Source organism: Mesoplodon mirus (assembly GCF_964341445.2).
Source record: "Mesoplodon mirus genome assembly, chromosome: 10".
Taxonomy (NCBI): domain Eukaryota; kingdom Metazoa; phylum Chordata; class Mammalia; order Artiodactyla; family Ziphiidae; genus Mesoplodon; species Mesoplodon mirus.
This window is the reverse complement of record NC_138986.1, coordinates 36,122,244-36,146,225: the sequence shown is the minus strand read 5'-3', so window position 1 is coordinate 36,146,225 and position 23,982 is coordinate 36,122,244. Positions and strand designations below refer to the sequence as shown.

The window sequence follows — 23,982 nt, the reverse complement described above, 5'->3', positions numbered from 1 at the left end:
GGAGAGGGAAATGTGTCCACGCTTTTCTTTCACCTTCAGAATAATCTAAAATTCTTGAGACACTGGTGAAACAGCAAAAAGTTACTCCTATTTACTAAATATAAGCCAGAGAAGGTTTTTGTATTTGTGTTCAGGAAATTTCTATTTAGGATGTGGAAAAGGGGTGTTACTGACGAGATGATACTTTAGGAGATTAAGATAAAGTCACCAACACACTTTCCCATCCTCACTGCAAAATGGACTAAATACTGCACTGTATCAGACATATGGTTGTAGTAGCTCCACTGTCTGTCTCTCCCCAAAACACCAAGAAATCTGCCTAAAAATGCTTCATGGCTTTTGACATCAGGGTTGAACAACTCAAAAATTTATGGAATGAGATTATTTATGAAACAGAGAATGATTAAAGGAAATGAAGTTTATTTGGAATCCCGAATTTTAAAAATCTGTTAAAATGTTTTCCTTATGACAAAAGTACTATACTTTCATTGTTGAAGACGTAAAATCTACAGATAAACCAAAAAAAGGAAAAACATCAAGACATAATTTACCCATCCAGAGATCACAATGCAAATATATTTGGTATGTATTCTTTCAGGTATTTTTCTTACAAATTCACATGTATATTTAATAAACATGACTCATACTAGACGTATCTGAACACATGTACACGTCAAAGTACCATGACTTAAGAGCACAGGTTCCCGTTAGACTGCTTGGGTTGGGGTCTCTGCTCTGTCACTGACTAATGGGATGATATTGGGCTGCATGAGATCACCAAAGGAGTGAGTACGGCTAAAGAGAAGAGTATTATCAATTGTATATGTTAAATATGTACAGCTTTTTATGTGTGAGTGGGAGGGAGAGAGAGAAGGAGGGACAGAAAAACCTAGGACCAAAGCCCATTAGTGATGAGAGAGGTTTGGAAGAAGGGGAAGCAGCCAAGGAGACTGGAGAAGGAACAACCAATCAAGTAGGAGGAAAGCTGAAAGTGTGGTGTGCTGGAAAACAAGAGAAAAAAAATGTTTTATCAAGAGGAAGATAATAATCAACTTTTGCTGAAAAGATGAGCACTGAGAAGAGACAATTAGATTTGGTGACATGGGGGTCACTGGTCACCTTGACAGCATAGTTTGGACGGGATGATGGCAGTGAAAGGTTGATGGGAGACAGTGTGAGAGGAGAGGGGGAGAGGGATTCGGAAGAGTATAGTCAACTTTTGGGGGGGAGTTTGGTTGCAAAGGAGAGCAGAGAAATGGATCAGTAAGCGATGGGGAAAGCACAGACAAATAAAGGCTTGTTTTAGTATGGTATGATGTTCAGAGTTGGCTCTTAATAAATGTTTGCTACTGATAACAGTAATGTGACTTACATTCACATTGTATATTATTTTCAATATTGGTTATTTTTATTGAAGCGTAGTTAACTTACAAGGTGTTGGCTTCAAGTGTGCAGCAGAGTGTTTCAGATATATATATCAGGGAAAGATAAAAAACTTAGCCCATGTCTTCAGATGGTAAGTTGTACAGCTGTCTAACTCCAGAGCCTGCTCTGAAGCAGGGTTGCTACTGGCCCATATGGTGCCCTTTTGAAATTAGAAAAGAGCACTCCATTTCACAAATAAAATTTAAAATTAGTTTATTGTCACACAACTCAAATTGCTATTTCTCAGGGGAGCTATCCAGAACCCCACCTGGTAGCAGCTCTGTCTGTGCACACACACTGCCTATGTTTTTGCCTGTTCCCATACCAGGACATATACTCCAGACAATTTTAAATACTTTGTTTTGCTCCTCCCACTTCCATGGTAGGGAACTATATCAAGTCCAAGGTGTGGGAATGGGAAGCAAGTTTTTGAAAGTAACAGGTAAGTGAGCGAAGCAATCGCAGGTATCACCAGGGACATCGTCAGAACACGTGCGACTCCCCCATGTCCATAGCAGCACTATTCACAATAGCCAAGACATGGAAACAACCTAAATGTTCATTGAAAGATGAATGAGTAAAGAAGACATGGTACATATATACAATAGAATACTACTCATCCATAAAAAAGAATGAAATAATGACATTTGCAGCAACATGGATGCAACTAGAGATGATCATACTAAGTAATTCAGAAAGAGAAAGGCAAATACTATATATCACTTATATGTGGAATCTAAAATATGACACAATGAACTTATCTACAAAACAGGAACAGACTTACAGACATAGAGAACAGACTTGAGGTTGCCAAGTGGGGGAGGGGTGGATTGGGAGTTCCGGATTAGCAGATGCAAACTATTATAAAGAGATTGGATAAACAAGGTCCTACTGTATAGCACAGGAAACTATATTCAATTTCCTGTGACAAACTATAATGGAAAAGAATATGAAAAAGAATGTACATACATGCATAACTGAATCACCGTGCTGTGCAGCCGAAATTAACACAACATTGTAAATCAACTATACTTCAATAAAATAAATTTAAAAAAACAAAAATGCTTCATTTCAGGAAGATTCATAGACAGGGCTTTTTGACAGGTACAAGTTTCTGATAACTTTCGTATCATACCGCTGAACTAGGTAAACCAGATGGCTCTATAAAACTATTAATTACATGGGATTGAGTAAACTGATGGATATGGTTATAATTTTTCGATCTCGCCTGAGATATTACTAGCTTTTATTCTGTGTTCTCCAGATACAAGGAAACCCTTTCCCTCAAGCTAATTATGATTTATAGCAGTTTGGTAAATTACACCCCTAAGTAGAATTGAAACATTTATATTTTCTCTCTACCTGAACCCTCCAGAAATTGGAAACTCAGAGGTTCCCAGAAACCTTATCCAATAAATAAGGAAGGCCACCTCCAAACGAATGCAAGAGTTTCAAGGTATTTTGAGGGGTAACCTCAAAAAGGGAGGAATTCATCCAAATCTGTTAGGCAAAATCTGTGATAATCCCTTGGCATGGCTTTCCTGGCCCTGAGAGACCTTTTAAAAGTTTAGTCTGAGACTCCTTATGAAAAGTTATAAAGAGTCCAAGCACCTGGGTTGGTAACACACGGTTTTTTCCGAGTGGCAGAAAACTCCAGGAGGAAAACTAGTTAGAAGGATATCGCAGTGGTCCAGGTGAGGCATAATGAGCCACTGGCAGTAAAGTTCCGGAATATTTCAGACTATAAACTACAGGATTCCGCATTGCCTGTGTATGAAGAATGAGATAAAGCGCGCTGTTTTGACCTAGCTGGTGCTGTTAACAACAACAACAATTAAAGACAGATGGGAAGTTCAGTTTCACATTTTGAGCTTAGCACCTAAAATTATCATGGCTGAAAATGCGTACACAAAGCATCAACTATGATCTTGTTGAAAACAAAGATCTAGAAATTTTGTTCATTCTCTTAAAACCTACGAATTCGTAAGCTTAAAAAATTAAACTTTAAAAACTTTTTTTTAAGACATCGTTACACTCTTGGGGCACCTTACATTACAGGCTTCAGGGAAACGACACTCAGTACGGTCAACAGGTTCCATTCCGCCCCGAGGATAGGGCGCTCCCGTGACGTCACCGCGACGTGGGCGCGCGAGCCTGCGTTTTGGCGGAAGTCCTGCGTAGTTACCATCGAGACGCAGAGGGAGGGGCGACTGCCGCGGCCGACCGCTCTTCCGTGTAGCGTCCTCGCACGTCCCCTAGTGGCAGCCGGCGTGCAGGCGAGCCTCTGGCTTTGAGGCTCCGCAGCTAGTCAGTTGCCTTCGGTCTAACGTCGCCCGGGATCAGCGAGCGTGCCCAACTGCCTGTCCGCCCCAGCGCCAGGCGAGGGGCGACGCCTCGAGGTAAAATCTAGGAGGTGCGGGAGGCTAACTCTGCGTAGGCCCTGTTGTCCGGGAGAATCCTGAGGCTCTCGGCGGCGCGGGAGCGGAGGCGATGGCGGAGGAGCAGGAATGCGATTTCAGGAAGTCATGTGCCGACTCTGAGGCAGCGGCGGCTGCAGAACCTCTGGGATCCCCTTCGGAGACCACCGCCGTCGCCGCAGAGTCGCCGGAGCTCGAGAACTACAGTAGCAAGTGCGTGTTCTGCCGGATCGCGGCGCAGCAGGATCCCAGCACTGAACTCCTGTACTGTGAGGTTGGCGGCGACGCGCGACCGGGAACCCGATCGCTCCTGGGGGCTCCGCGAGGGGACCTCGCCGGTGTGGATCGGGTGGGGAGGGTCCTGTTAAATGGGGCTGGGGGAGGCTGGGCGTCCTAGTGTTAATAACAGATTTGCTTCTCTAGGCGCGGGGAGTGTCACCAGCCACCTCTTTGCTATTCTAAGGGGAGAAAATGTAGTGGTAAAGTCTCTCTGCAGCTGCCGAGGTACTTAGTGGACAATAGCGTGTCTGGCCTCTGATTTTATTAAAGGGATCCCCCTCCCCCCGCCTTTCTAGACACTGCTTTTACATTCCGCACTCTTAATACTGGTACTGAAGAGAAACCAGTAGAAAATAGATAATGGTAATTGTGAAAAGCCTGTTTGTTAGATTGACTGAAAGTAGGCTGGCAGGAGTGGGTCCGAGGTCAAACTGTTACTTAATAGATTCTGATTTTCACTAAAGGGTCCAGTTCCTTAGAAGTGTTATCAGTTAGGATATTTTCAGAGCATTAAGACTTTGTCCAGATATTTTATTTTATTTTATTTATTTTATTTTTTTGCGGTACGCGGGCCTCTCACCGTTGTGGCCTCTCCCGTTGCGGAGCACAGGCTCCGGACGCGCAGGCTCAGCGGCCATGGCTCACGGGCCCAGCCGCTCCGCTGCCTGTGGGATCCTCCCGACTGGGGCACGAACCCGTGTCCCCTGCATCGGCAGGCGGACTCTCAACCACTGTGCCTCCAGGGAAGCCCTGTCCAGATATTTTAAAACAGATGATCTGGTAGGCACTTTCTTCCACCAGCTCGACTCGCCTTTAAAGAAACATCTTTTGAAAGAATCAGCTCCAAAGATTCTGGGCTTCTTTGTGGTTTTTTTGTTGTTGTTTTTGTAGTAATCATTCATTCATTTGTTAAAAGTAAATTGACTTCCTTCTAAGCACTGTTGGAGATTCATTGGTGAGCAAGGTAAAGGATAGTCCCTGTCTGGATTTTATAATGTAAAGGGACAGAAGAGGCAGCTGATAACAGTGCCCTGTTGTATGGTGAGATGGTTTTACCACCTGCAGTATTTTGCAGGCCTCGTGGGAGGAGCACCTGGCCCAGATTTGAAGGGATAGGGAAGGCTTTCCAGAGGAAGTGAGACATGAAAAAGTAAGTAGGCATTGGTCAGGTGAGGAGGAGAGAAGATGCCCCTGGTAAAGAGCACCTTCAGAGGTTTGGTTTCTGCCACAGGAGAACAGAAATTCAATCTAACTGGAGCATGGAGTTTGAGGGGATGAGTGGTGAAAGATGAGGCTGGAGAGGTAGACAAGGGGCCGAGTTATGAAGGCTACTGTAATTCATGTTAAGGAGTTTTGGCTTTATTTGAAGAGTGAAGGGAAGCTCTACAGTGTTTAATGCTACTGTTAATGCTGGGTTGGAAGAAAGGGGTTGAGACGTTACATGAAAGGGTTTGATCTTTGAAAGATTATCTGACACCATTGTGGAGAATGATTTAGAGAGGACCAGTCTGGAGGCATGGAGATCGGTTATGAGGCTGTTGAAGTAATCCAGCCTGATGATGGCCTGAAATAAGATGTAGTAGTGGGAATGAAGAAAAGCTAATCAATTTAAGGATATTTAGGAGTCTGACACTGCAGAGATATGCATCTCTAGCTCAGATTATAGGAACTGTCGGCTTATAGATGGAAATTGAAAAGATGGAAATTAATGAGATCACCTAGGAAGTATATGTAGAGTAAGAAGTGAAGGGACCCCTACACAGAACTGTAAAGAACACTATCATCATAAGAGAGAGGCAGAGGAAGAGGACCTGAAAAGAGGAGAGAGAAACAGAGGGAAAACTAGGAAAGCTAAGAGAAGGGAGTATGTCAGGAAGAAAGGAATTGGCAGCAACATCAGCCTTCCCTAATCCTCGAATCTGGGTTAGGTGACTCTCCAATATGCCTGCAGAGAGGGCAACTTAGATCAGAACTGGTTTTGTCCGCAGAGTGATGGTCATTGACCTTGAGGAGAGCAACTGCAGTGCAGTGGTGAGGCAGAAGGCAGATTGTAGTTGATAAGAACCTGAAGGATAAAAAATTGAAGACAGCAAATACAGACGACTTTTGAAGGAAGTTTGGCAGTCTTGGGGAGAAGGGAAGAGGTAAGGTAACTACAGGAGGAGATGGAGTTAAGAGAAAGCTTTTTAAAACAGTGAAGACTTTGGTGCGTTTAAATCCTGATGGGAAGGGGCCAAGGGGGAGAGGTTTAAAATGGCCCAGGGTGGTAGAGCTTTGTCCCTGAGAAAGAGGAAACTCAGTCACTCCTCCATTACTCAGTATTTGAATGAGTGCCTTCTGTGTGTCAGGCACTGTTGGAGGCATTAGGATATAGCAGTAAATAAAATGTGCAAAAATCCCTGTCCTCATGGAGCTTACTCACAGGAAATAGACAGTAAGCAGCACAATAAGTAAAATATTATATAGAGAATGGATATTGATACATAGTTCAAAATATTGATACATAGTTCATTAGATGGGAATGAAAAAAGAGAAAATGGATGCAATTTTAAATGTTTAGTCAGGAAAAGCTGCACTAAGAAGGTGGCATTTGAATGAAGCCCTAAAGGAGGTGAAGGAGGAAAGTATATGGTTTACTCTTTATATATAAAGTACAGCTATGCCATATAGGACATGAGAGGTACACAATATATTTGTGATATTAACATATCATGGGAGGGCAATTAGGAAAAAGTCTAAAAATGTTCCTTAGGAGGGTGATAATGAGAAAAGTTTAAGAAACGCTGTTATCATCAAACAATGGCCATAATTCCAACTTTAAGAAGGTCATCCATTTCTTTTTTTAAATAAATATATTTATTTATTTATTTATTTATTTATTTATTTATTTATTTATTTTTGGCTGAGTTGGGTCTTTGTTGCTGCGGGCGGGCTTTTCTCTAGTTGCGGCAAGCGGGGGCTACTCTTCGTTGTGGTGCGTGGGCTTCTCATTGCGGTGGCTTCTCTTGTTGTGGAGCACGGGGGCTAGGAGCATGGGCTTCAGTAGTTGTGGCTTGCGGGCTCTAGAGTGCAGGCTCAGTAGTTGTGGCACACAGGCTTAGTTGCTCCACAGCATGTGGGATCTTCCCCGGGCCAGGGCTCGAACCCGTGTCCCCTGCATTGGCAGGCGGATTCTTAACCACTGCACCACCAGGGAAGCCTGAAGGTCATCCATTTCTGTGGAAAAGTATATGAAAACCCTAATGACACACCATTTTTTTAAGGGGTAGATAAGGGAGTATCGGTAATTTTATCTTTCTATTTAAGCAACTGTCATTTACTGAACAGATTTTGCAGGCTTACTATTGATATGTGTTACTCACTTGGAGCTCAAAGATGAACATGGCATGTCCTACACTTGAGAAGCTTGCCTATGATCTGAATTGAAATGAAAAATTCTCTTTTAGTGGGTGTCACTAGGTATAGGTAGTCAAATTCTGTATTTAAAAGTCACTTGAAATTATCTTTTCTTTGTGTAATTATGCTACCAACATGACATATAGTTAGGTTCACTCATTTCTGTTTGTTTTCCATTGTTAAGGACTACTTGTTTTTTTTTTCTTTTTGAGTCCAAAAATGTATGGTAAATATTCACATGCTTTTAAAATCAAAATTGTAAAGCAAAGTACATTTGAAGTCTAGTATCCATTCTCTTGTTATCTCTACCCTGTTCCTCTTTCCCCATAACAAACCTTTAAAAAATATTTTTGGTTTATCTTTCCTTTGTGAGTAGATATGTATGTGTGTGTTTATGTTTATACTCCACCTTCTTACACAAAAGATAGCTTAACCTTGTTCCATGCTTTTTCTTTTTTACCTTAAGAATTTATTCCAGAGATGATTTCATAAGTGTATGAAGATCTTCCTCATTCCTTTTTATAACTATACAATACTCCACTGTATGGATTTACTGTAGTTTATTCAGCCAGTCTTAGTTGAATTTTATGGACAGTTGGGTTATTTTCAGTCTTTTGTTATCATAAATCATGCTGCAAAGAATAGCCTTGTGCAAATATCATTTCATATTTTTTGCCTGTTTATCTGTGGAATGGGAGGACAGTCTTATTTATTTTTTTTAATGAGTGATCTTTGGATAGCTTTCCTGTAGGGGGTTGTAGTGGCTTTTTTTTTTTTTAAGAAGATGTTGGGGGTAGGAGTTTATTAATTAATTAATTTATTTTTGCCGTGTTGGGTCTTCGTTTCTGTGCGAGGGCTTTCTCTAGTTGTGGCGAGCGGGGGCCACTCTTTATCGCGGTGCGCGGGCCTCTCACTGTCGCGGCCTCTCTTGTTGCGGAGCACAGGCTCCAGATGCGCAGGCTCAGTAGTTGTGGCTCACGGGCCCAGTTGCTCCGCGGCATGTGGGATCTTCCCAGACCAGGGCTCGAACCCGTGTCCCCTGCATTAGCAGGCAGATTCTCAACCACTGCGCCACCAGGGAAGCCCCAGTCTTTCTTCTTTTTTTTTTTTTTTTTTTTTTGGAAAAGATTTTTTTATTCAGTGTTTAAGTAAGATTAAAAACTACAAGATTTTGCTTGCAGCTGATGAGCAAGAAGAGAAAAGTTAAACCCAAATTATCATCTGATTGGCTAGTTAAAACGCTCTGACTCAAAATCAAATTATTCAGTGACATACCAGTTACTTTGTGTGGGCTGAGGAGTTCTGGAGCAAAACAGCCCTAAACAGAACATATCATCTGAGAGCACAGGGCTAATGGGCATATGAAATACTAAACAAGAAAGCTGATAAAGGGAGGCTGTCACTGACCTTTTGTTATTTTAGGCTTCTAGCAGTTGGTTACCATATACAAGGACCTAGCAGCCAGTTATTTTATCTCTTGACTTGTCTGAGGTTAAACAACTTTAACCCACTAAGCAGGAATAAAGAGACACTTTGTAGATGAGTTGGAAAACATAAAGCAGTCCCACTTCTCCAGAAGAATTTTAGTTGAATTAAATCATAAGAGAAACAATGATTACTGCACATATTGTACTTGTCACACTACATCTGCTGAGTAGAATTTCCAATCCAAGTGTTGTTTTCATCTTCACCATCGTCTTGAGTCCTCAATCTGTATATCTTGCCCTCCTTTTTAAAGTCTTCCCCCCGTTTCTCCAGCACTCTTTTTCTGACTGGTTCCCTTTTTTCTGAGTTGCCAGAAGATGCAAGGTTTGAGGATTCCAATGATGCTGCTCTCACTGAGGTCTGTGCAGGAGGAGGATTACTAAATAAGAAGTTGCTAATCAATCTCCAGATGGCAAGGAATGGGTAAAGTACTGTCCCCAAGAATGTCCAAAAGTCGCCACTGGAAGAAGGTACCATGGATGTAGTTGGTCTTCCTGCTGGCAACAGTACCACTGAAGCACTTGGGGCAAGTTCCAAATCCAGTCATTTCTTTTTATAATCTTCTTTGGTAAATTCCCTCCTGGGAAACATTGTTGCTAATGAAAAATTACCGTAAGTGTTGCCAACAGTCTGTGCAGCAAACTGCCTTGCTTCTTCTAGAGGAGCATCAGAAGGGAACTGATTTGTAAAGGAAGAACCATCAGGAAGACGGAATTGAATTCTCGCAACACTGCTTCTTTCTTTTGTGGAAGGGTCTCTCTTGACTTCCATTTCTGCCTGTTTGGCCAGCAGGGCAGCAGCTTTAGCAGCTTCTACTTCTTCCTTTGTCTTTGCAAAACGAGCAGCTCTCTCTGCACGGTCCAGTGCAATCTGCTGTTTTATACGCTCTCGAGCTGCCCTATCTTCTGCCTTTTCTCTGTTTCTTTCCTCTAACATTCTTTTTGTTAATTCTTCTTCTTGCTTTCTTTTATAATCCAACATTTCTTTTCCAGTTTTCCTCCTCTCAATTTCCTTCTTAATCTCTCTCTGTTCTTCCTCTTTCCTTTTCTCTTCTCTCCTTTCTTCAAGTTTTTTGGTTAGTCTTTCCACTCTGATGGTGAGCTCCTCTGTAGGTCTCTGATTTGAACATCCACCAGGCTCTTGAGACACAGTGGCCTGGCCTGAAATTTCTCCTCCTGTTGCAGAATCTGACTTTGTATCAGAAGTGGGTGGTGTCTCACAGAGCTCTACATTTCTGGACTGACAGTTTTCAGAAGTGTTGTTATGTTCAAATGAGGTGGATGGAGTAGAGACTGAACTTTCTGACTGGCCACTATCTGCCACTGATATTTCACCTTTTAACGAGTGCATCTGCTGGACTTTGTGGATTCTGGTAACAAGTTCATCTGCAGGAACACTTCCTGCTATTACTTCCAAGGGAATTCCACTGTCTCCAATAAAGAAACTGGATGGAACACACACTACAGGATAGATCTGTGAAAATTGTAGGCAGGCTTCACTTTTGGTATCGATTTTAATAGCAACAAAACTGTTTGAAGATGCTTCTGTCACTTTCTCATCTTCCCAACTTGCAGCCATCTGCATAGACTGCTCATCATCACCTGCCACGAACACCACGAAGACCGCGCCGCTCCTCTTGGCCGACGCGATGGCGGCCGGAATGGCGCCCTGGAACCACAGCATCGCTGCCCTCGGGCACAGGCGCTCGCTCAGTGTGTTGTCGCCTCGGTCCCGGAGCTGGCCCCGCCCTCTCCGTCGTTGGGCCCCGCGGCCCGCCTCCGGCTCCGCACCGGCCCCCAGTCTTTCTTTTAAATGAAGAGTCTAAATACTGGCTGGATCAGTAGTAGCAATGAGAGACATCAGAGAGCCAGTTTCAGTATTTTAGGAAGCTTAATGGAAATCTAATTCAATCATTGATTGCATAGGCTAAATAAAACGTCATTGCTTTGCTTTTGACAGGAATTTTGTCTACTGGTGATGATGACAGTTATGTCAATTGGTAGGTTTCTTTAATTAACGAGAATTGGGAAAATAAAGTATTCACACATGATATTTAGTAAACAGAACCTTTTCAAAATAGGGTTTTGGGAGATGAAGACAGAACTGGGCATTGGTTCATTCTTATGGCTGAGTCATGTAAGACAGCAGATTTTTAAGAGCTTCTTTAATGTTTTTCTCCTGTTATCCTTTAGACTGGCACTTTGTAGTTCCATGAATCTAAAGAAGTGTTACTCCTGCTTTGAGGTAGAATTCAGCTATATTATCTCAAAATAATTCTAATCGGGATGTATTCTGTACCAGAAAGAATTACCTCTGGATTTTTAAAAGTTAATGCCATAATTGAGTGGGAAATAAAGACATATAAAATTGTTGTGTTATGAATCAGTCTGGGAAGTACAATTTTGTTGTACTAGATTTGACCCCTAATACTAGTTGTTTCTCAGCTGGAAGCATTAAGTATATAATGGAAAACTTTAAACATCCAAATACGTTGCTGTCTTATCCCTTTTGATCTTATCCCTTTCTAAAACATTCCATGGATATGTATATTTAAAGTTACTACTAGATGGAAAAACCATAATAAAAATGGAAATAATTGTCATGCTTGTTATTTTAGGGTTAGGGTTAGCTCTTGGGGTTCCCCAAGTCAACCAACCTTCTGGGACTATACACACACGTGTGTGTGTGTATATATAACACACACATACATATATATACACACATATACATATTTACGTAAATTTACATACACACACACACACACACACACACACACAACACCTGGTCTCAGTCTCTGTCCCTGAATTGCAGGAAACCCATCACTTTCCCCAGTATATCAGAAGATTTCCTCTTGGCACTGGGGGGAGTATGCTGCATACATTATCCCTAGTCACCTCTCATGATTTTCTGTTTCTACTAAATTTTCTATCTTATCCTCAAACCTTTGTCTTGCATCAGCCGAAGAGAGTAACAGATTCTTTTCCGTTCATTTTCCTGATACATTAACGCAAAGCAACAGCTGCTATAGATTTTTCCTCAAAGTTTGGGGGCAATAGGATTCTCATATTCTTTAAACACAGCATAAATCCCTGTTTCTGTAGGCAGGCACCTCAATTCATTTCTTGTTTGTGTACTTTCCTCATAGCTCATGCTACATTCAGTTGACCCGTCACTGTTTACTTCAAGGTCTTAGAAGTTACAATTTTTCCGCCTCTCTATTCTCATCTTATAGGCAGGTTACACTCAATAGCTGGAAAAATAATCGAGATTTTTGTGTTGCTGTGCCTCCACATTTTAGCAGCTCTTGGTTGAAAGTATGTAAATGAGGACAGCAACAAAATCAATATTTAAGCAATATTTTAATAGAGTGATATTGTGGACATTTTATAGAAGCCTTGAGATAGGAAAGGGACACATAATACTGTATTTTTGCTGCCCTCCATTTCAGTCATGCCTCTGCTGGGGGCTAAAGTAGATAAAAAGTCCCATTCACTGAACTGTGGTCTCACTGCAGGTCAATTTGTCAGTCACCTGAAGCTTAGATGAGCAGTATGGATACTGATAAGGAAGTTCGTGGTACAGTATGTACAATTGCCTTTCATCATTATTCTCACTGAAATCAAGATTATTGGCATGGATATGAGGCCCTTGTTCCAACTGAATTTTAGTTCTTGGAATGGAGAACTAATAAGCAACAGTGCATTCTGGGAAACTATGCTTATTGATACTGATTTTATTTAATTTTGACTAATTTTTTAATATAAGATATTGAATAAGGTCATTTAGGGAATACAGATTTTTCTTTTGAAAAAACTTGAAACTCAAATGTTAATAGGTTGAAAGACTCCCTTTATTGTTTCCTTTTCTTTTTTCCTTACATTAACGTGTGGAGTATAGAAACCACAAAACTGATACCATACATGTAATGGACTGGACACATAACTTAGTACAGTATACTGGAGTTTGTTTCAGCATTTCAGAGTCTTTTTAATGCTATAAAGTGGCAAGTAAACATAAAGAAAAAATATTTATAATTATTGTAAAAAACGTTTAATAATGTAACCCCTGTATATATAGATGTTATAAATGAAGAAAATGGCACTTTGGAAAAAAATTAAATGTAAAAAAGAATTTATCAATCTTGCTATGATTCTGTGGTAGAACCTTTAAAAGTACATATTAGGAGTAGAAAAACCTTAGGGTAGAGATGGAGAAATATATAATGAAATTTTTAAAAACTCTGGGATTATGGTAATGAAGTTTTAATGAACTTCATTCATAATTGTTTTCTGGAAATTGATTTTATATAAGTCTTTTTCTTCTCTGGAATAAATGAGCATCTCATGAAGGAAGCTAAAGCTTGTCTTTATGGACATAATGCATAATCACAAAATTGCCCAATGGAGATTTGTTGTAACATAAGCACCATTTCCCTATCAGACTGAGATTTATGTATGATGTTTAAGACATGCCAGAACAGCATTAGGAAATTCTTTTTAAAAATTCACTAACAAATGACATTTTCCTTTAGAATGAAGACCTAGTTTGCTTCAAAGATATCAAGCCAGCAGCACCTCATCATTATCTTGTGGTGCCAAAGATGCATATTGGAAACTGCAGATATCTAAAGAAGGATCAGATAGAATTGGGTAAGTTGATGGCAGTATTCTTCATGGTTATATCATCGTGAACTGGCATCAGTGATGGCAGTGACAATTGAAAAGAAACAGTTTAGCCAGGTATTGTGATAAAGGAGCATTATGGCTTTTTGAAACTTTCATTATGAAAAATTTCAAATATAGACAAAAATAAAGAAAATAGTATAATCTCCATGTATTTATCACCCAACTTCAACATTTATTAACTCATGGCCAATCTCTTTACATATATTAACCTTCTCCCACAGTGGATTTTAAGCAAATCTCAGACACCATGTTATTTAATTTTTAAAATCTCTAAAAGATAATGCCTCTTTATGCTTTTTAAATGATGGCTTTCTTGATTCTGAAAGTGAAAGATAATATGAAAACTTATAAACAAATAGAATGGATAAAGAAGATGTGGTACATATATACAATGGACTATTACTCAGCCATAAAAAGGAATGGAATTGTGCCATTTGCAGAGACGTGGATGGACCTAGAGACTATCATACAGAGTGAAGTAAGTCAGAAAAAGAAAAACAAATAGCGTATAATATCACTTATATGTGGAATCTAGAAAAATGATACAGATGAACTTATTTGCAAAACAAAAATAGAGATGCACACATAGAGAACAAACGTATGGATACCAGGGGGGCAAGGGTGGTGGAATGAGTTGGGAGATTAGGATTGACATATATACACCACTATGTATAAAAATGGGAAGGAAATCCAAAAAAGAGGGGATATATGTATACATATAGCTGATTCACTTTGCTGTACAGCAGAAACTAACATAACATTGTAAAGCAACTATACTCCAATAAAAATTAATTTTAAAAAAGTTATAAACAAATAAGTTATAGTATGGCATATGAGTACACATTACCTGAGAGTGAGACCATATTGGTACCTGCCTTGTAGTTTCCTGCCTCGTAATTTCCTGTATAGATGAAGTAGGACCAAAGTTTAATTATGAGATTTTAGTGATGAACTTTTAGCCTCTGAAAAAGAGATTCTGAAATCTTGTCTCTTACAGGATTATCCTGTATTTTCCTATACATGATTTCTGTGACTTGTCAGCTATGGTTTACTAAGACATTGCTAAGTTTACTTCAAACCTGCTTCAATAGCCGTTGTCATCAGGGTCTGGGATGTTTGGTCAATACTTTAAGGTAGCTGTCAATATAGATAAATTGGGCCAGATTTTTGAAGGTGACTAAGAAAACTCTTTGATGAAAACCTCGATATGTGGTTTATTAGTGTTTAGACTACTGAATTACCAGTTTTTAAAACTGTTTTTTCTAGATATTGTGAAATTCTTTAGTCATCTTAAGTTCTATTAGTATGTTTCATGCTCATTCCAACAGACAGAGGCCAATATACGTGCAGTATTTAGTACTAGGCAACAGCCACCATAGCCTTAAGTATTTCCTTCTATACTGTTTTTCTTAAGGAGGGAGAAATGTGTTTATGCTTGCTTTTCTTTTTCTAGTATTTCTTTTCTTGTTAAAAGTTTTTATAACAGTTGCAAATCAAATGTTACTAATTTTGAAGCAGCATGGTGGGTGTTTGGGATTTCATTATATGTACTGTTTTTACTGATTTTGTGTATATTTGAATATTTCCATAATACAACTTTAAGTCCTTGCAATTAATACCTTTATACAGTCTATAAAGTTGGAAAAATAATAAGCATATGGAAGAGCTTAATAATACTATCAAGCACTGTGACTATAATAGACATTAATAGAACTTCACCTAACTATAGAATATACATTTTGTTGTGAGCACATGTTCACCAAGATAGTCCATATTCTGGACAATAAAATAAGTCTCAATACATTTCAAATGATCAAAATCTTATAAAATACGTTGTCTGATGACAATGGAATTAAAATAAATAATAAAATCTAGAATAGCACTAAATATATTCAATAGAATTAAAATAAATAATAAAATCTAGAATAGCACTAAATATTTTTAAGTTAAAACACTTTTAAGTAACTTCTAAATAAATAGGTAAAAAAGACAATATTTTGAATTGATTGGTAATAAAAATACAACATAACAAAATTTGTAGAATGTAGCTGAAGAAGTGCCTAGAGGGAAATTTATAGCTTTAAGTGCTTATATTAGAAAAGGGGGTACAAAACCAATGACCTAAGTTTCCAGTTTAGGATGCTAGAAAGAAGCAAGCAAATCAGATCAAAATAAAGTATAAAGAAGGAAATAGTAGAGTAGATATCAATGAAATAGGAAAGAGACAATAGGTTTTGCTTCATGTATTTTGGATATGATTTTAAGTGAATACATAATTATGATTGTCGTGTCTTCTCAATGACCCATTTTTATCATTGTAAAATGTTCCTTTTTTTGTCTGGGAATACTTCTTGTGTCTATTTTTTTTTTTTTTTTTTTTTTTTTTTTTTTTGCGGTACGCGGGCCTCTCACCGTTGTGGCCTCTCCCGTTGCGGAGCACAGGCTCCGGACGCGCAGGCTCAGCGGCCATGGCTCACGGGCCCAGCCGCTCCGCGGCATGTGGGATCCTCCCGGACCGGGGCACGAACCTGTGTCCCCTGCATCGGCAGGCAGACTCTCAACCACTGCGCCACCAGGGAAGCCCTTGGTGGGAGTATTTTAAAAAGAAAACAAGATACAGTCTGGCTCGAAGTAACATGAGCTTTTTTTTTGACCTTGTGGTACTAGCCTTGTCATGGAAGCCTTCCCACTCAAGCCTGACTTAAAGAAGTAAACTGTTAGCAATGATTTTATAAGCCTCATTATAACAACTGTCCTCTGCAGATTCTCTCACTTCTTCTCTTTTCAAATGCTTGATTACACCATTCAGAAACAAGAGATCTAAAGTTTGGCATTGTGCTTTGAAGATCCTGGGTTACCAAAATTTTTTTAATGGGGAAGCATATTCCCACCTGAAGGCCATAAAACATTGAGACAATAAAGATGCTAAAGGCGAATAAGAGTTTGGAAGCCAAAACAAACATTTAGCTAGTCATGGCTGGGCCAACATAAAGGGATGTCATATTCCTAATTTGAGTTCAAAGACAAATTCAAAGTTTTCTTGTCCTCTTAACTCAAACAGTTTTTGTTTAATTACTTGGTTTCCTTATGATTAGAATTAGACCTCAGTAGGATCAGATGTCCTAAACAGTCACTTGATAATATCCCTCAACAGCTGTTCAGAGTCAGCTTATGTGTGATAGTTTGTGATGGGTTGAACCTTCATTTCAGTTGTTGATAAGCAAACTTCTTAGTAACTTAGAGCTACTGGATGAGTCTTTAAACGTGTATCCATTTGATACGACTTTTTACTAGGACCCTAAAAGTTCGGGTTAATAACTAGGTAGTGAACTTAATGTCTCCTATAGTGTAATGTAGTTTCTTTACTGTTTTGTAGTTGAGAACATGGTAACTGTTGGAAAAACCATTCTTCAAAGGAATAATTTCACTGACTTCAAAAATACGAGGTATGTATACTTCCAGATAGAAAACAATATATGCAGTTGGTTTTTCTGAAATGTTATTTCCTCAGGAAAATTAAAGTAGAGATGGCGGAATTCATAGTTTAAGTGCAGTTTTCCTGAAAGTGAACATATTGTTCATTAGTAAATTTAATAAACAAAACTTTTTTTCACGTCTCAACATCGTCTAATAATCATCACTTTTAGTTTTGGACAGACAAGTATATTGAAGCAGTGGGTAGGTAAAATTAGTTGCTTAGTCCTCTTTGTTCAATATGTGCATTCCTATAAACTTGTGAATAAATTGAATTTCCTTAGAAAAAAATTATTTTATAATATTCAAAAATACATTATTACCCTTCTAACATGCAAGTAACTTGAATTTGTTGCACTGAACTCTGACATTAACCAAAGTGTGAGTAAAAGCATACAGTATTCAATTTGGTAACTGTTTTAATTAATCTATTTATTTTTTCTTTTTAAAAGATTTCGATTTTGCCTGGTATGATCAAAGTAGTACCAAGGCAGGTGTAGTGGTTACTTCTGACGCCTCTAAACTGGAATTCGGAGGCCTGAATTCTAATGCTATCAGCGTTAGTGATACTTGCTGCTACTATAGTTGTACTAGCTGTGTTACTTTAGACAAGTCATGTAAACTCTCCGAGATCATACCTGCTCTGCCTACTTGTAGGCTAAAGTGAGATTAAATGCGTGAAAATCCTGTGAAAACTATTATGAGCTATATCCAAGGGTGATAATGACAAGGAACAGATGGTGTGTGAGACCCTTTGGTCAAAATCAACACGTTCCCTTCCCAGTCATAGAAGTGCTCATTAGAAGAATGAACGCTGGACTGGTTGTCAAGCGCCCTGAGTTTCAATTCTAGCTCTACCACTGCCTAACTTTGTGACCTTGAGAAGTCTCTTCAACTTTCTAGATCTTGGTTTCCCCATCTTTAAAATCTTTAAAATGAAAAGGTTGGGTGAACCCTTGAGTTACTTCTAGCTTTTAGATTACTTGATTCCATTATATGACTCCTGTTTCATAGAGGGAAAACCTAGTCTCCTTTTCTGGGTGGTGGTAGAGGCTTTTCAATATGTCACGGATCTGACTCCGCAGTCTGTCCTGTATTGCTGCATTATAGCACCTCTCCTTGCCTTCTTCCCATGTTCCCAGTTATTTTTAGTCTTTTTTAAAAATTGAGACTTACTTCTAGTTTGAACAGGCAAATATTTCTAGGCTTGAATTATTGTTACAGGTGTGCCTTGCTCCACTTACAAAGTAGACTTAACAAAACTGTTTGTAAATGGATTTTTAAGAGGTTAAATCATATTAAAAATTTTTTTTACCAAAGGAATTCTCTTGTAAATATTATATAAATCAAATAGTTATGAATAGTTATCATCTAACTTATTTTTAGTATTCAAGAAACTTAAGTGATGATAAAGTTTTTTCAGTGAGGGTAAGGAAATGACCGCTTTATTAAAGGAGAAAGCGCGCCATCTACTGGCTATGTCTTGGAAAAAGGAATCCTACTTCTACTTCAGCGTTCAGTAATTTTAAGATTCACTGCAGAGGCATCTTTTAGGAGAATTAAAGCTTAATATGATAAGAACTGAAGTAATAAGACATAATGCCAGCTCAGAATTCATAAGGGTTATACAGAGGCATAATATTCTGTGAAAGCCTTTCTCAATGAAGAGTTTATCTTATTGTGAACTTCAACATGAAGATGAACTGTGTGAATACTCTCAAGTTCATAAAGAAAAACAGTGAAAGAGATGTTTGAGGGGTAATCTGTCTACCTTAGGTAACCTGTTTTGGATATCTTTAATATTTATGTGTTTTAACCTGAAAATATAGTTTTAAACTATTGTAGAACTAATTTGTCAATTATCTCTTATCTTGCTGTTTCAGAATGGGTTTCCATGTGCCACCATTCAGTTCCATTTCCCATTTGCACCTTCATGTTCTGGCACCAGCCGATCAGCTTAGCTTCTTATCAAAATTGGTTTATAAAGTGAATTCCTATTGGTTTATCACAGTAAGTGTTATTGTTATGCTAGCAGCATACAAAAATATTTAAAATATTTGTCCTTTTTGTTGTAGTTTTTCTTTTCTTGGCAACAGTGGGCACTTACACCTCTTAGAGACTTGATCATCTGTTTTAACATTCTATTTGCACATATCTAAAATATTTTTAATTTGGGCTACTTTTCCAGGTCATCAAGTCTGTAGGAAGAGATACTATGGCAAAGCCTCTCAATTGTAAGCAGAGGATATGATATAGAAGTTCATGGCATTAATAGTTCAGAATTCTGAATTGTGGCTCTATTAGTTACTTGAGTGACCATGTGCAAGTTACTTAAACTTTTTAAGGCCCAAGTTTTTTTATCTACTACTGACGTATAGGTAATAGTGCCTACATCTAGGGTTGATAAGAGGATTGATGAAATAATTAACATGTAAAGCACTTAAAACTGTACATTGCGGATAGTGAGGGCTCAGTAAATGTTATCTGCTGCCTCTGTCATCCTCAACCTCATTGCAGAAATTGATGCAAGTAGTAGCATCAGCTACTAGATCTGAAGTTGAAGCTTTGAGCCTAAAAACATTGCAGAATTCTGCTTTACTAGGGCAAAAGTAGAATAGAATTCAACTGATTACTGGCTTGTAACCTGACAGTCAAGCTTTAGTTATTAAATGACTCTGTCCTTCCAGGGCCACTTGACTAGTAATTTATGTTTCTTATTTTATGTGTCCATGATGATAAGGTGACCTATAGTTGCTATATCTGAAGAACCATCAAATTGCAAATTAAGTAATTACCATTAGTTAATGCAGATTATTATTATAGTCATAGTACAAAAGAAATGAAAAAGTTGATTTCTAGAAACTTCATATTTCAAACTTATTATCTCTCTCCTCAACTTGTTGTCCAGATGATTTTATTTTATTAAAAATATATTTAAGTTATGTGGTGTATATATTTGAAATTAAAAAGTGGGACATTTTGTAGGAAGCTGGTGTGGTCTCTTTAAAAAATCAGTATGATAAAAAACAGATATTTTTTTCTTATTTGTATTTCTAAGTTTCTACACTAGCTATGCTTTTATAGTAAAAAATAATTAGAAATACATTTTTATACTTTTTAAACTGTATTTCCTTACATGATTTTTTAGTTGGGAAAAAAATGAATGAACAAAGTTATGAGATCTATTAATGGTTCGTCCTGGGAATCTGAACTCTTCTTAAATCTAGGTATTTAAGTATATATTATGAGACTGAAAAAAATCAAGATAAAGATATTAACGTTTATTCTGAAATCTTATATAATTTTTCAGATATATGATGATTGAGAAAAGTATCTGAAATGATGTAACTAGAAGGCTTTAGTTTACTTTTTATTCTTTTTGTTTTCCTTATTTCTTTAGAGCAGTTTTAGGTTCACAGCAAAATTGAATGGAAAGTACACAGAGTTCCCGTATACCCTCTGTCCCCACATACTCGCAGTCTTCCCCACTGTCGACATCCTACACCACAGTGATACATTCGTTATAATCCATGAAACTACATTGACACGTCATTATCACTCAAAGTCCATAGTTTACATTAGGGTTCATTCTTGGTGTTATACATTCTGTGGGTCTGGATGAATGTATAATGACATATATCCACAATTGTAGTATCATGCAGAATAGTTTAACTGCCCTGAAAATCCTCTGTGCTCTGACTATTCATTTCTCCCTCCTCCTTAATCCCTGGTAACCACTGATCTTTTTAATGTCTCCAGTTTTGCCTTCCAGAATATCATGTAGTTAGAATCATATTGTATGTAGCCTTTTCAGATTGGCTTCTTTCACTTAGTAAAATGCATTTCAGGTTCTTCCATGTCTTTAGTATTATATTTATTTTCCTTATTGAAACTATCTAACAAAAAGGCCATGTGGATAAAAATCTGCCTATTTATATACAGTATAGAATAAACATACCTTTACTATAGTTTGAAAACTGTTATGTTGAGAGTTTTTTGTAAGATAGTTTTAGGAACAGAATATGTAGTATCCAGTTCTTCTGCTGTGGCTTATTATAATAGGGGTGCCAGTAGAATTATTTCATGTAGGCTATGATAACTAGAATAAAAAATATGTTATTTTTCCATTACAGGCTGATTATTTGATTGACAAACTAAGAACATGAACATGTCAACAGTGGAAGATTTTCCTAATTTTAGCTCAACATAAACTAATATTCTGGTCTCTTTGAAGTCTAATTACAATTGGGTTTTATGCAAAGCTATTACTGGGTAGTCTTAAATTGTTTCTTAATGTTTGTTTCCTGAAATCTGTGATATAGTTATATGAATATTTTGTCATTGACTTTGTTTTAGTGGTTCCTTGTCTAAGGTGTAAGATACTATAGATAAAATCCCATTAAAACAAATTCTGTTAATCAAGAAGGGCTCTGTATTTTTTTTAAAGTTCAAATATTTTTATTTCTCAGTAGTCAATTATAATAGTGATTTATTTATGAAGAATCAATGTATAAAAAGTACTTTGTTGGAGCCTTTATTATATGAAGGAGAAAGAGAAATTATTTCTTGATTGTTCTATAATTTTACACATAAAATTTCAAAATAAAGAGTACCGTACTACACAGTGATCTCTGATTATTGATGGAAAGAACTGTATATGTGTCACTTTTTACTCAGGTTTCAGATGCTGGCTTTCACTTCTTGCATCCTAGCATCTTTGTAATAAATTGATCCTGAAGCTATGTAATATATATAAAATAATTTCACTGTAACAGTGAATTTGCTATAACAATCAATTTGGCTATCCAAGAAAATTCATTGTAATGGAATTTTACCTGTAAGAACATAAATTGGGAAGAAACATAAGTGGTTACATTAATCTATTAAAACTGGCAGAAACTGTTGCTTTATGGCTTGTTTATTATACCAAAGGGAAATTAGAATTAAAAAGTGGTTAGACCTGTCTTTTATCATGAAAAAGTTCTGATTTGAAAGTAGAGATAGGTTGGATGAGAAAATTAATTTTAATAGCAACATTAATATATTGATAAATCATTTCATGGGACATATTTCTTTAGGAATTGTCTTTTGGTGCTAATCTACGCCAACAATAGTGAATGTGAGTGAAAAATAAGTACTGAAAGCTAATCTTACATTGTGCCAGTGTATAACTCTACCATGTACATGAATATAAATGAACATAAGGATTAAAGTATTGATCTTAGAAACAGGCTGAGAAGAGTAGTTTTTTGTTTTTCCTTCTTTTTGGGGGGGATGATATTAAACATAGTTTTAAGTAATGAAATACTTAGTTACAGCCTATGGAATCAATACTGTTTAGTTCATTTGTTCATTAATTCATTCAAAAAATATTTGGTGGGCTTCCCTGGTGGCACAGTGGTTAAGAATCCACCTGCCAATGCAGGGGACACAGGTTCGAGCCCTGGTCTGGGAAGATCCCACATGCCATGGAGCAACTATGCCCGTGCGCCACAACTACTGAGCCTGAGCTCTAGAGCCCATGAGCCACAACTACTGAGCCTGCGTGCCACAACTACTGAAGCCCCTGCGCCTAGAGTCCGTGCCATGCAACAAGAGAAGCCACCGCAATGAGAAGCCTGCACACCACAATGAAGAGTAGCCCCCGCTCTCTGCAACTAGAGAAAGCCTGCGTGCAACGACGGAGACCCAATGCAGCCAAAAATTAAAAAAATTAAAAAAATAAATTCGGTGAGCATTTAACATGTACCAGACATTGCCAGGATCAGGAAATATAGAAGTGAGAAAGGACAGTCTGCCTTTGATTGCTAATACAAGGATCAGACAAAACCAGTGAGTACAATTTGGTATGTTAAGTACAAAAATGTCCATAGAAGAGGCTGTGGAGAGGGAAACAATTTTGAGAGCAGGTGGCAGTAGAACTGAGTATTTGAGACTCAATGTTAGGCAGGTAGATAGTGGAAGTTTAGGCTGAGAGACCAACATGTACTTTCCTTGGGTTCTGCTTCCATTATTATTTACTTAACAACCGAACATCCAAATTCCATTTTGTTCACTGAAGGTGGAGAGGGGAATTTGGAAGTAGGGGTTACAGGCTCTCAAAATTAGATTTACAAGTTTTTCAGCACTGCTTTGTTAAGTAGCTGGCTGAGCATCCACACAGATTAGCAGTTAGATGTTTCTATAAATCAGTTCAACTGTGATCAGCTTCAGAAAAGGAATTTTCAACATGTGCAACATGTTGTACTATGTGAACTTACATAGTTGACAGTATTATGATAACAATATGTAAGGTATTTAAGGAATTTTCAAATGCCTTATGGACCTCTTAAAAAATGTGATTAGCCATTTGATTTAATTTATATGAGATTATACCCTCTCATAGTACGTTTTTCTCCTTGTTGGAAAACCCTTGGAACCTTACATTTTCAGTGGCTCTTCTCTTGTAAAGATTAATAATCAAATTATGACAATTAAAATTCACTCAGCCTTTTCAGTAGTTCAATTATTTGGTAACTCTCTAGTCATCTATAACATTAGCTCAGTACAAAGCTAATTCATAACCTGTCTTAAAAATGTTTAAAATAGTATCAAGAGCATTACTTATGCATGTTGTGATACTTTTTTAACTGCAGAGTTGTAAAATTATTAATAACTATTTCAAACTGTTTACTTAGCTAAATTTCTGCTAAATAAATATTGAAAAATACTGTGTAAAATTTTGCCTATGGACTTAAAAAAATTTTTTTTAAAGAGTTTACTTTCTTAGAGCAGTTTTAGGTTCACAGCAAAATTGAGAGACAGGTACCGAGGTTTCCTTA

The 23,982-nt window shown here is 37.8% G+C and overlaps 2 protein-coding genes across 2 annotated transcripts; one reads left to right on the top strand and one right to left on the bottom strand.

Annotated features, from left to right (window-relative positions):
- Nucleotides 1-3,735: 3,735 nt before the first annotated feature.
- Nucleotides 3,736-22,389, top strand: HINT3 (histidine triad nucleotide binding protein 3). The gene is made up of 5 exons (XM_082634112.1): nt 3,736-4,116; nt 13,534-13,651; nt 17,064-17,133; nt 19,045-19,171; nt 21,295-22,389. The coding sequence occupies exons 1-5, from the start codon at nt 3,916-3,918 to the stop codon at nt 21,325-21,327; spliced, it is 549 nt and encodes a 182-aa protein (XP_082490238.1). The 5' UTR covers nt 3,736-3,915; the 3' UTR covers nt 21,328-22,389.
- Nucleotides 8,889-10,810, bottom strand: LOC309811407 (UBX domain-containing protein 4-like). The gene is given in 2 exon segments (XM_082634111.1): nt 8,889-9,545; nt 9,549-10,810. Coding segments are annotated over 2 exon segments (1,524 nt in total). The 5' UTR covers nt 10,686-10,810; the 3' UTR covers nt 8,889-9,158.
- Nucleotides 22,390-23,982: the final 1,593 nt, after the last annotated feature.

Coding starts and splice junctions, on each gene's coding strand:
- HINT3 (XM_082634112.1), top strand. CDS start 3,916: ATGGCGGAGGAGCAGGAATGCGATTTCAGGAAGTCATGTGCCGACTCT. Junction 13,652..17,063: donor GAAGGATCAGATAGAATTGG/GTAAGTTGATGG, acceptor ACTGTTTTGTAG/TTGAGAACATGGTAACTGTT. Junction 19,172..21,294: donor ATTCCTATTGGTTTATCACA/GTAAGTGTTATT, acceptor TTTCCATTACAG/GCTGATTATTTGATTGACAA.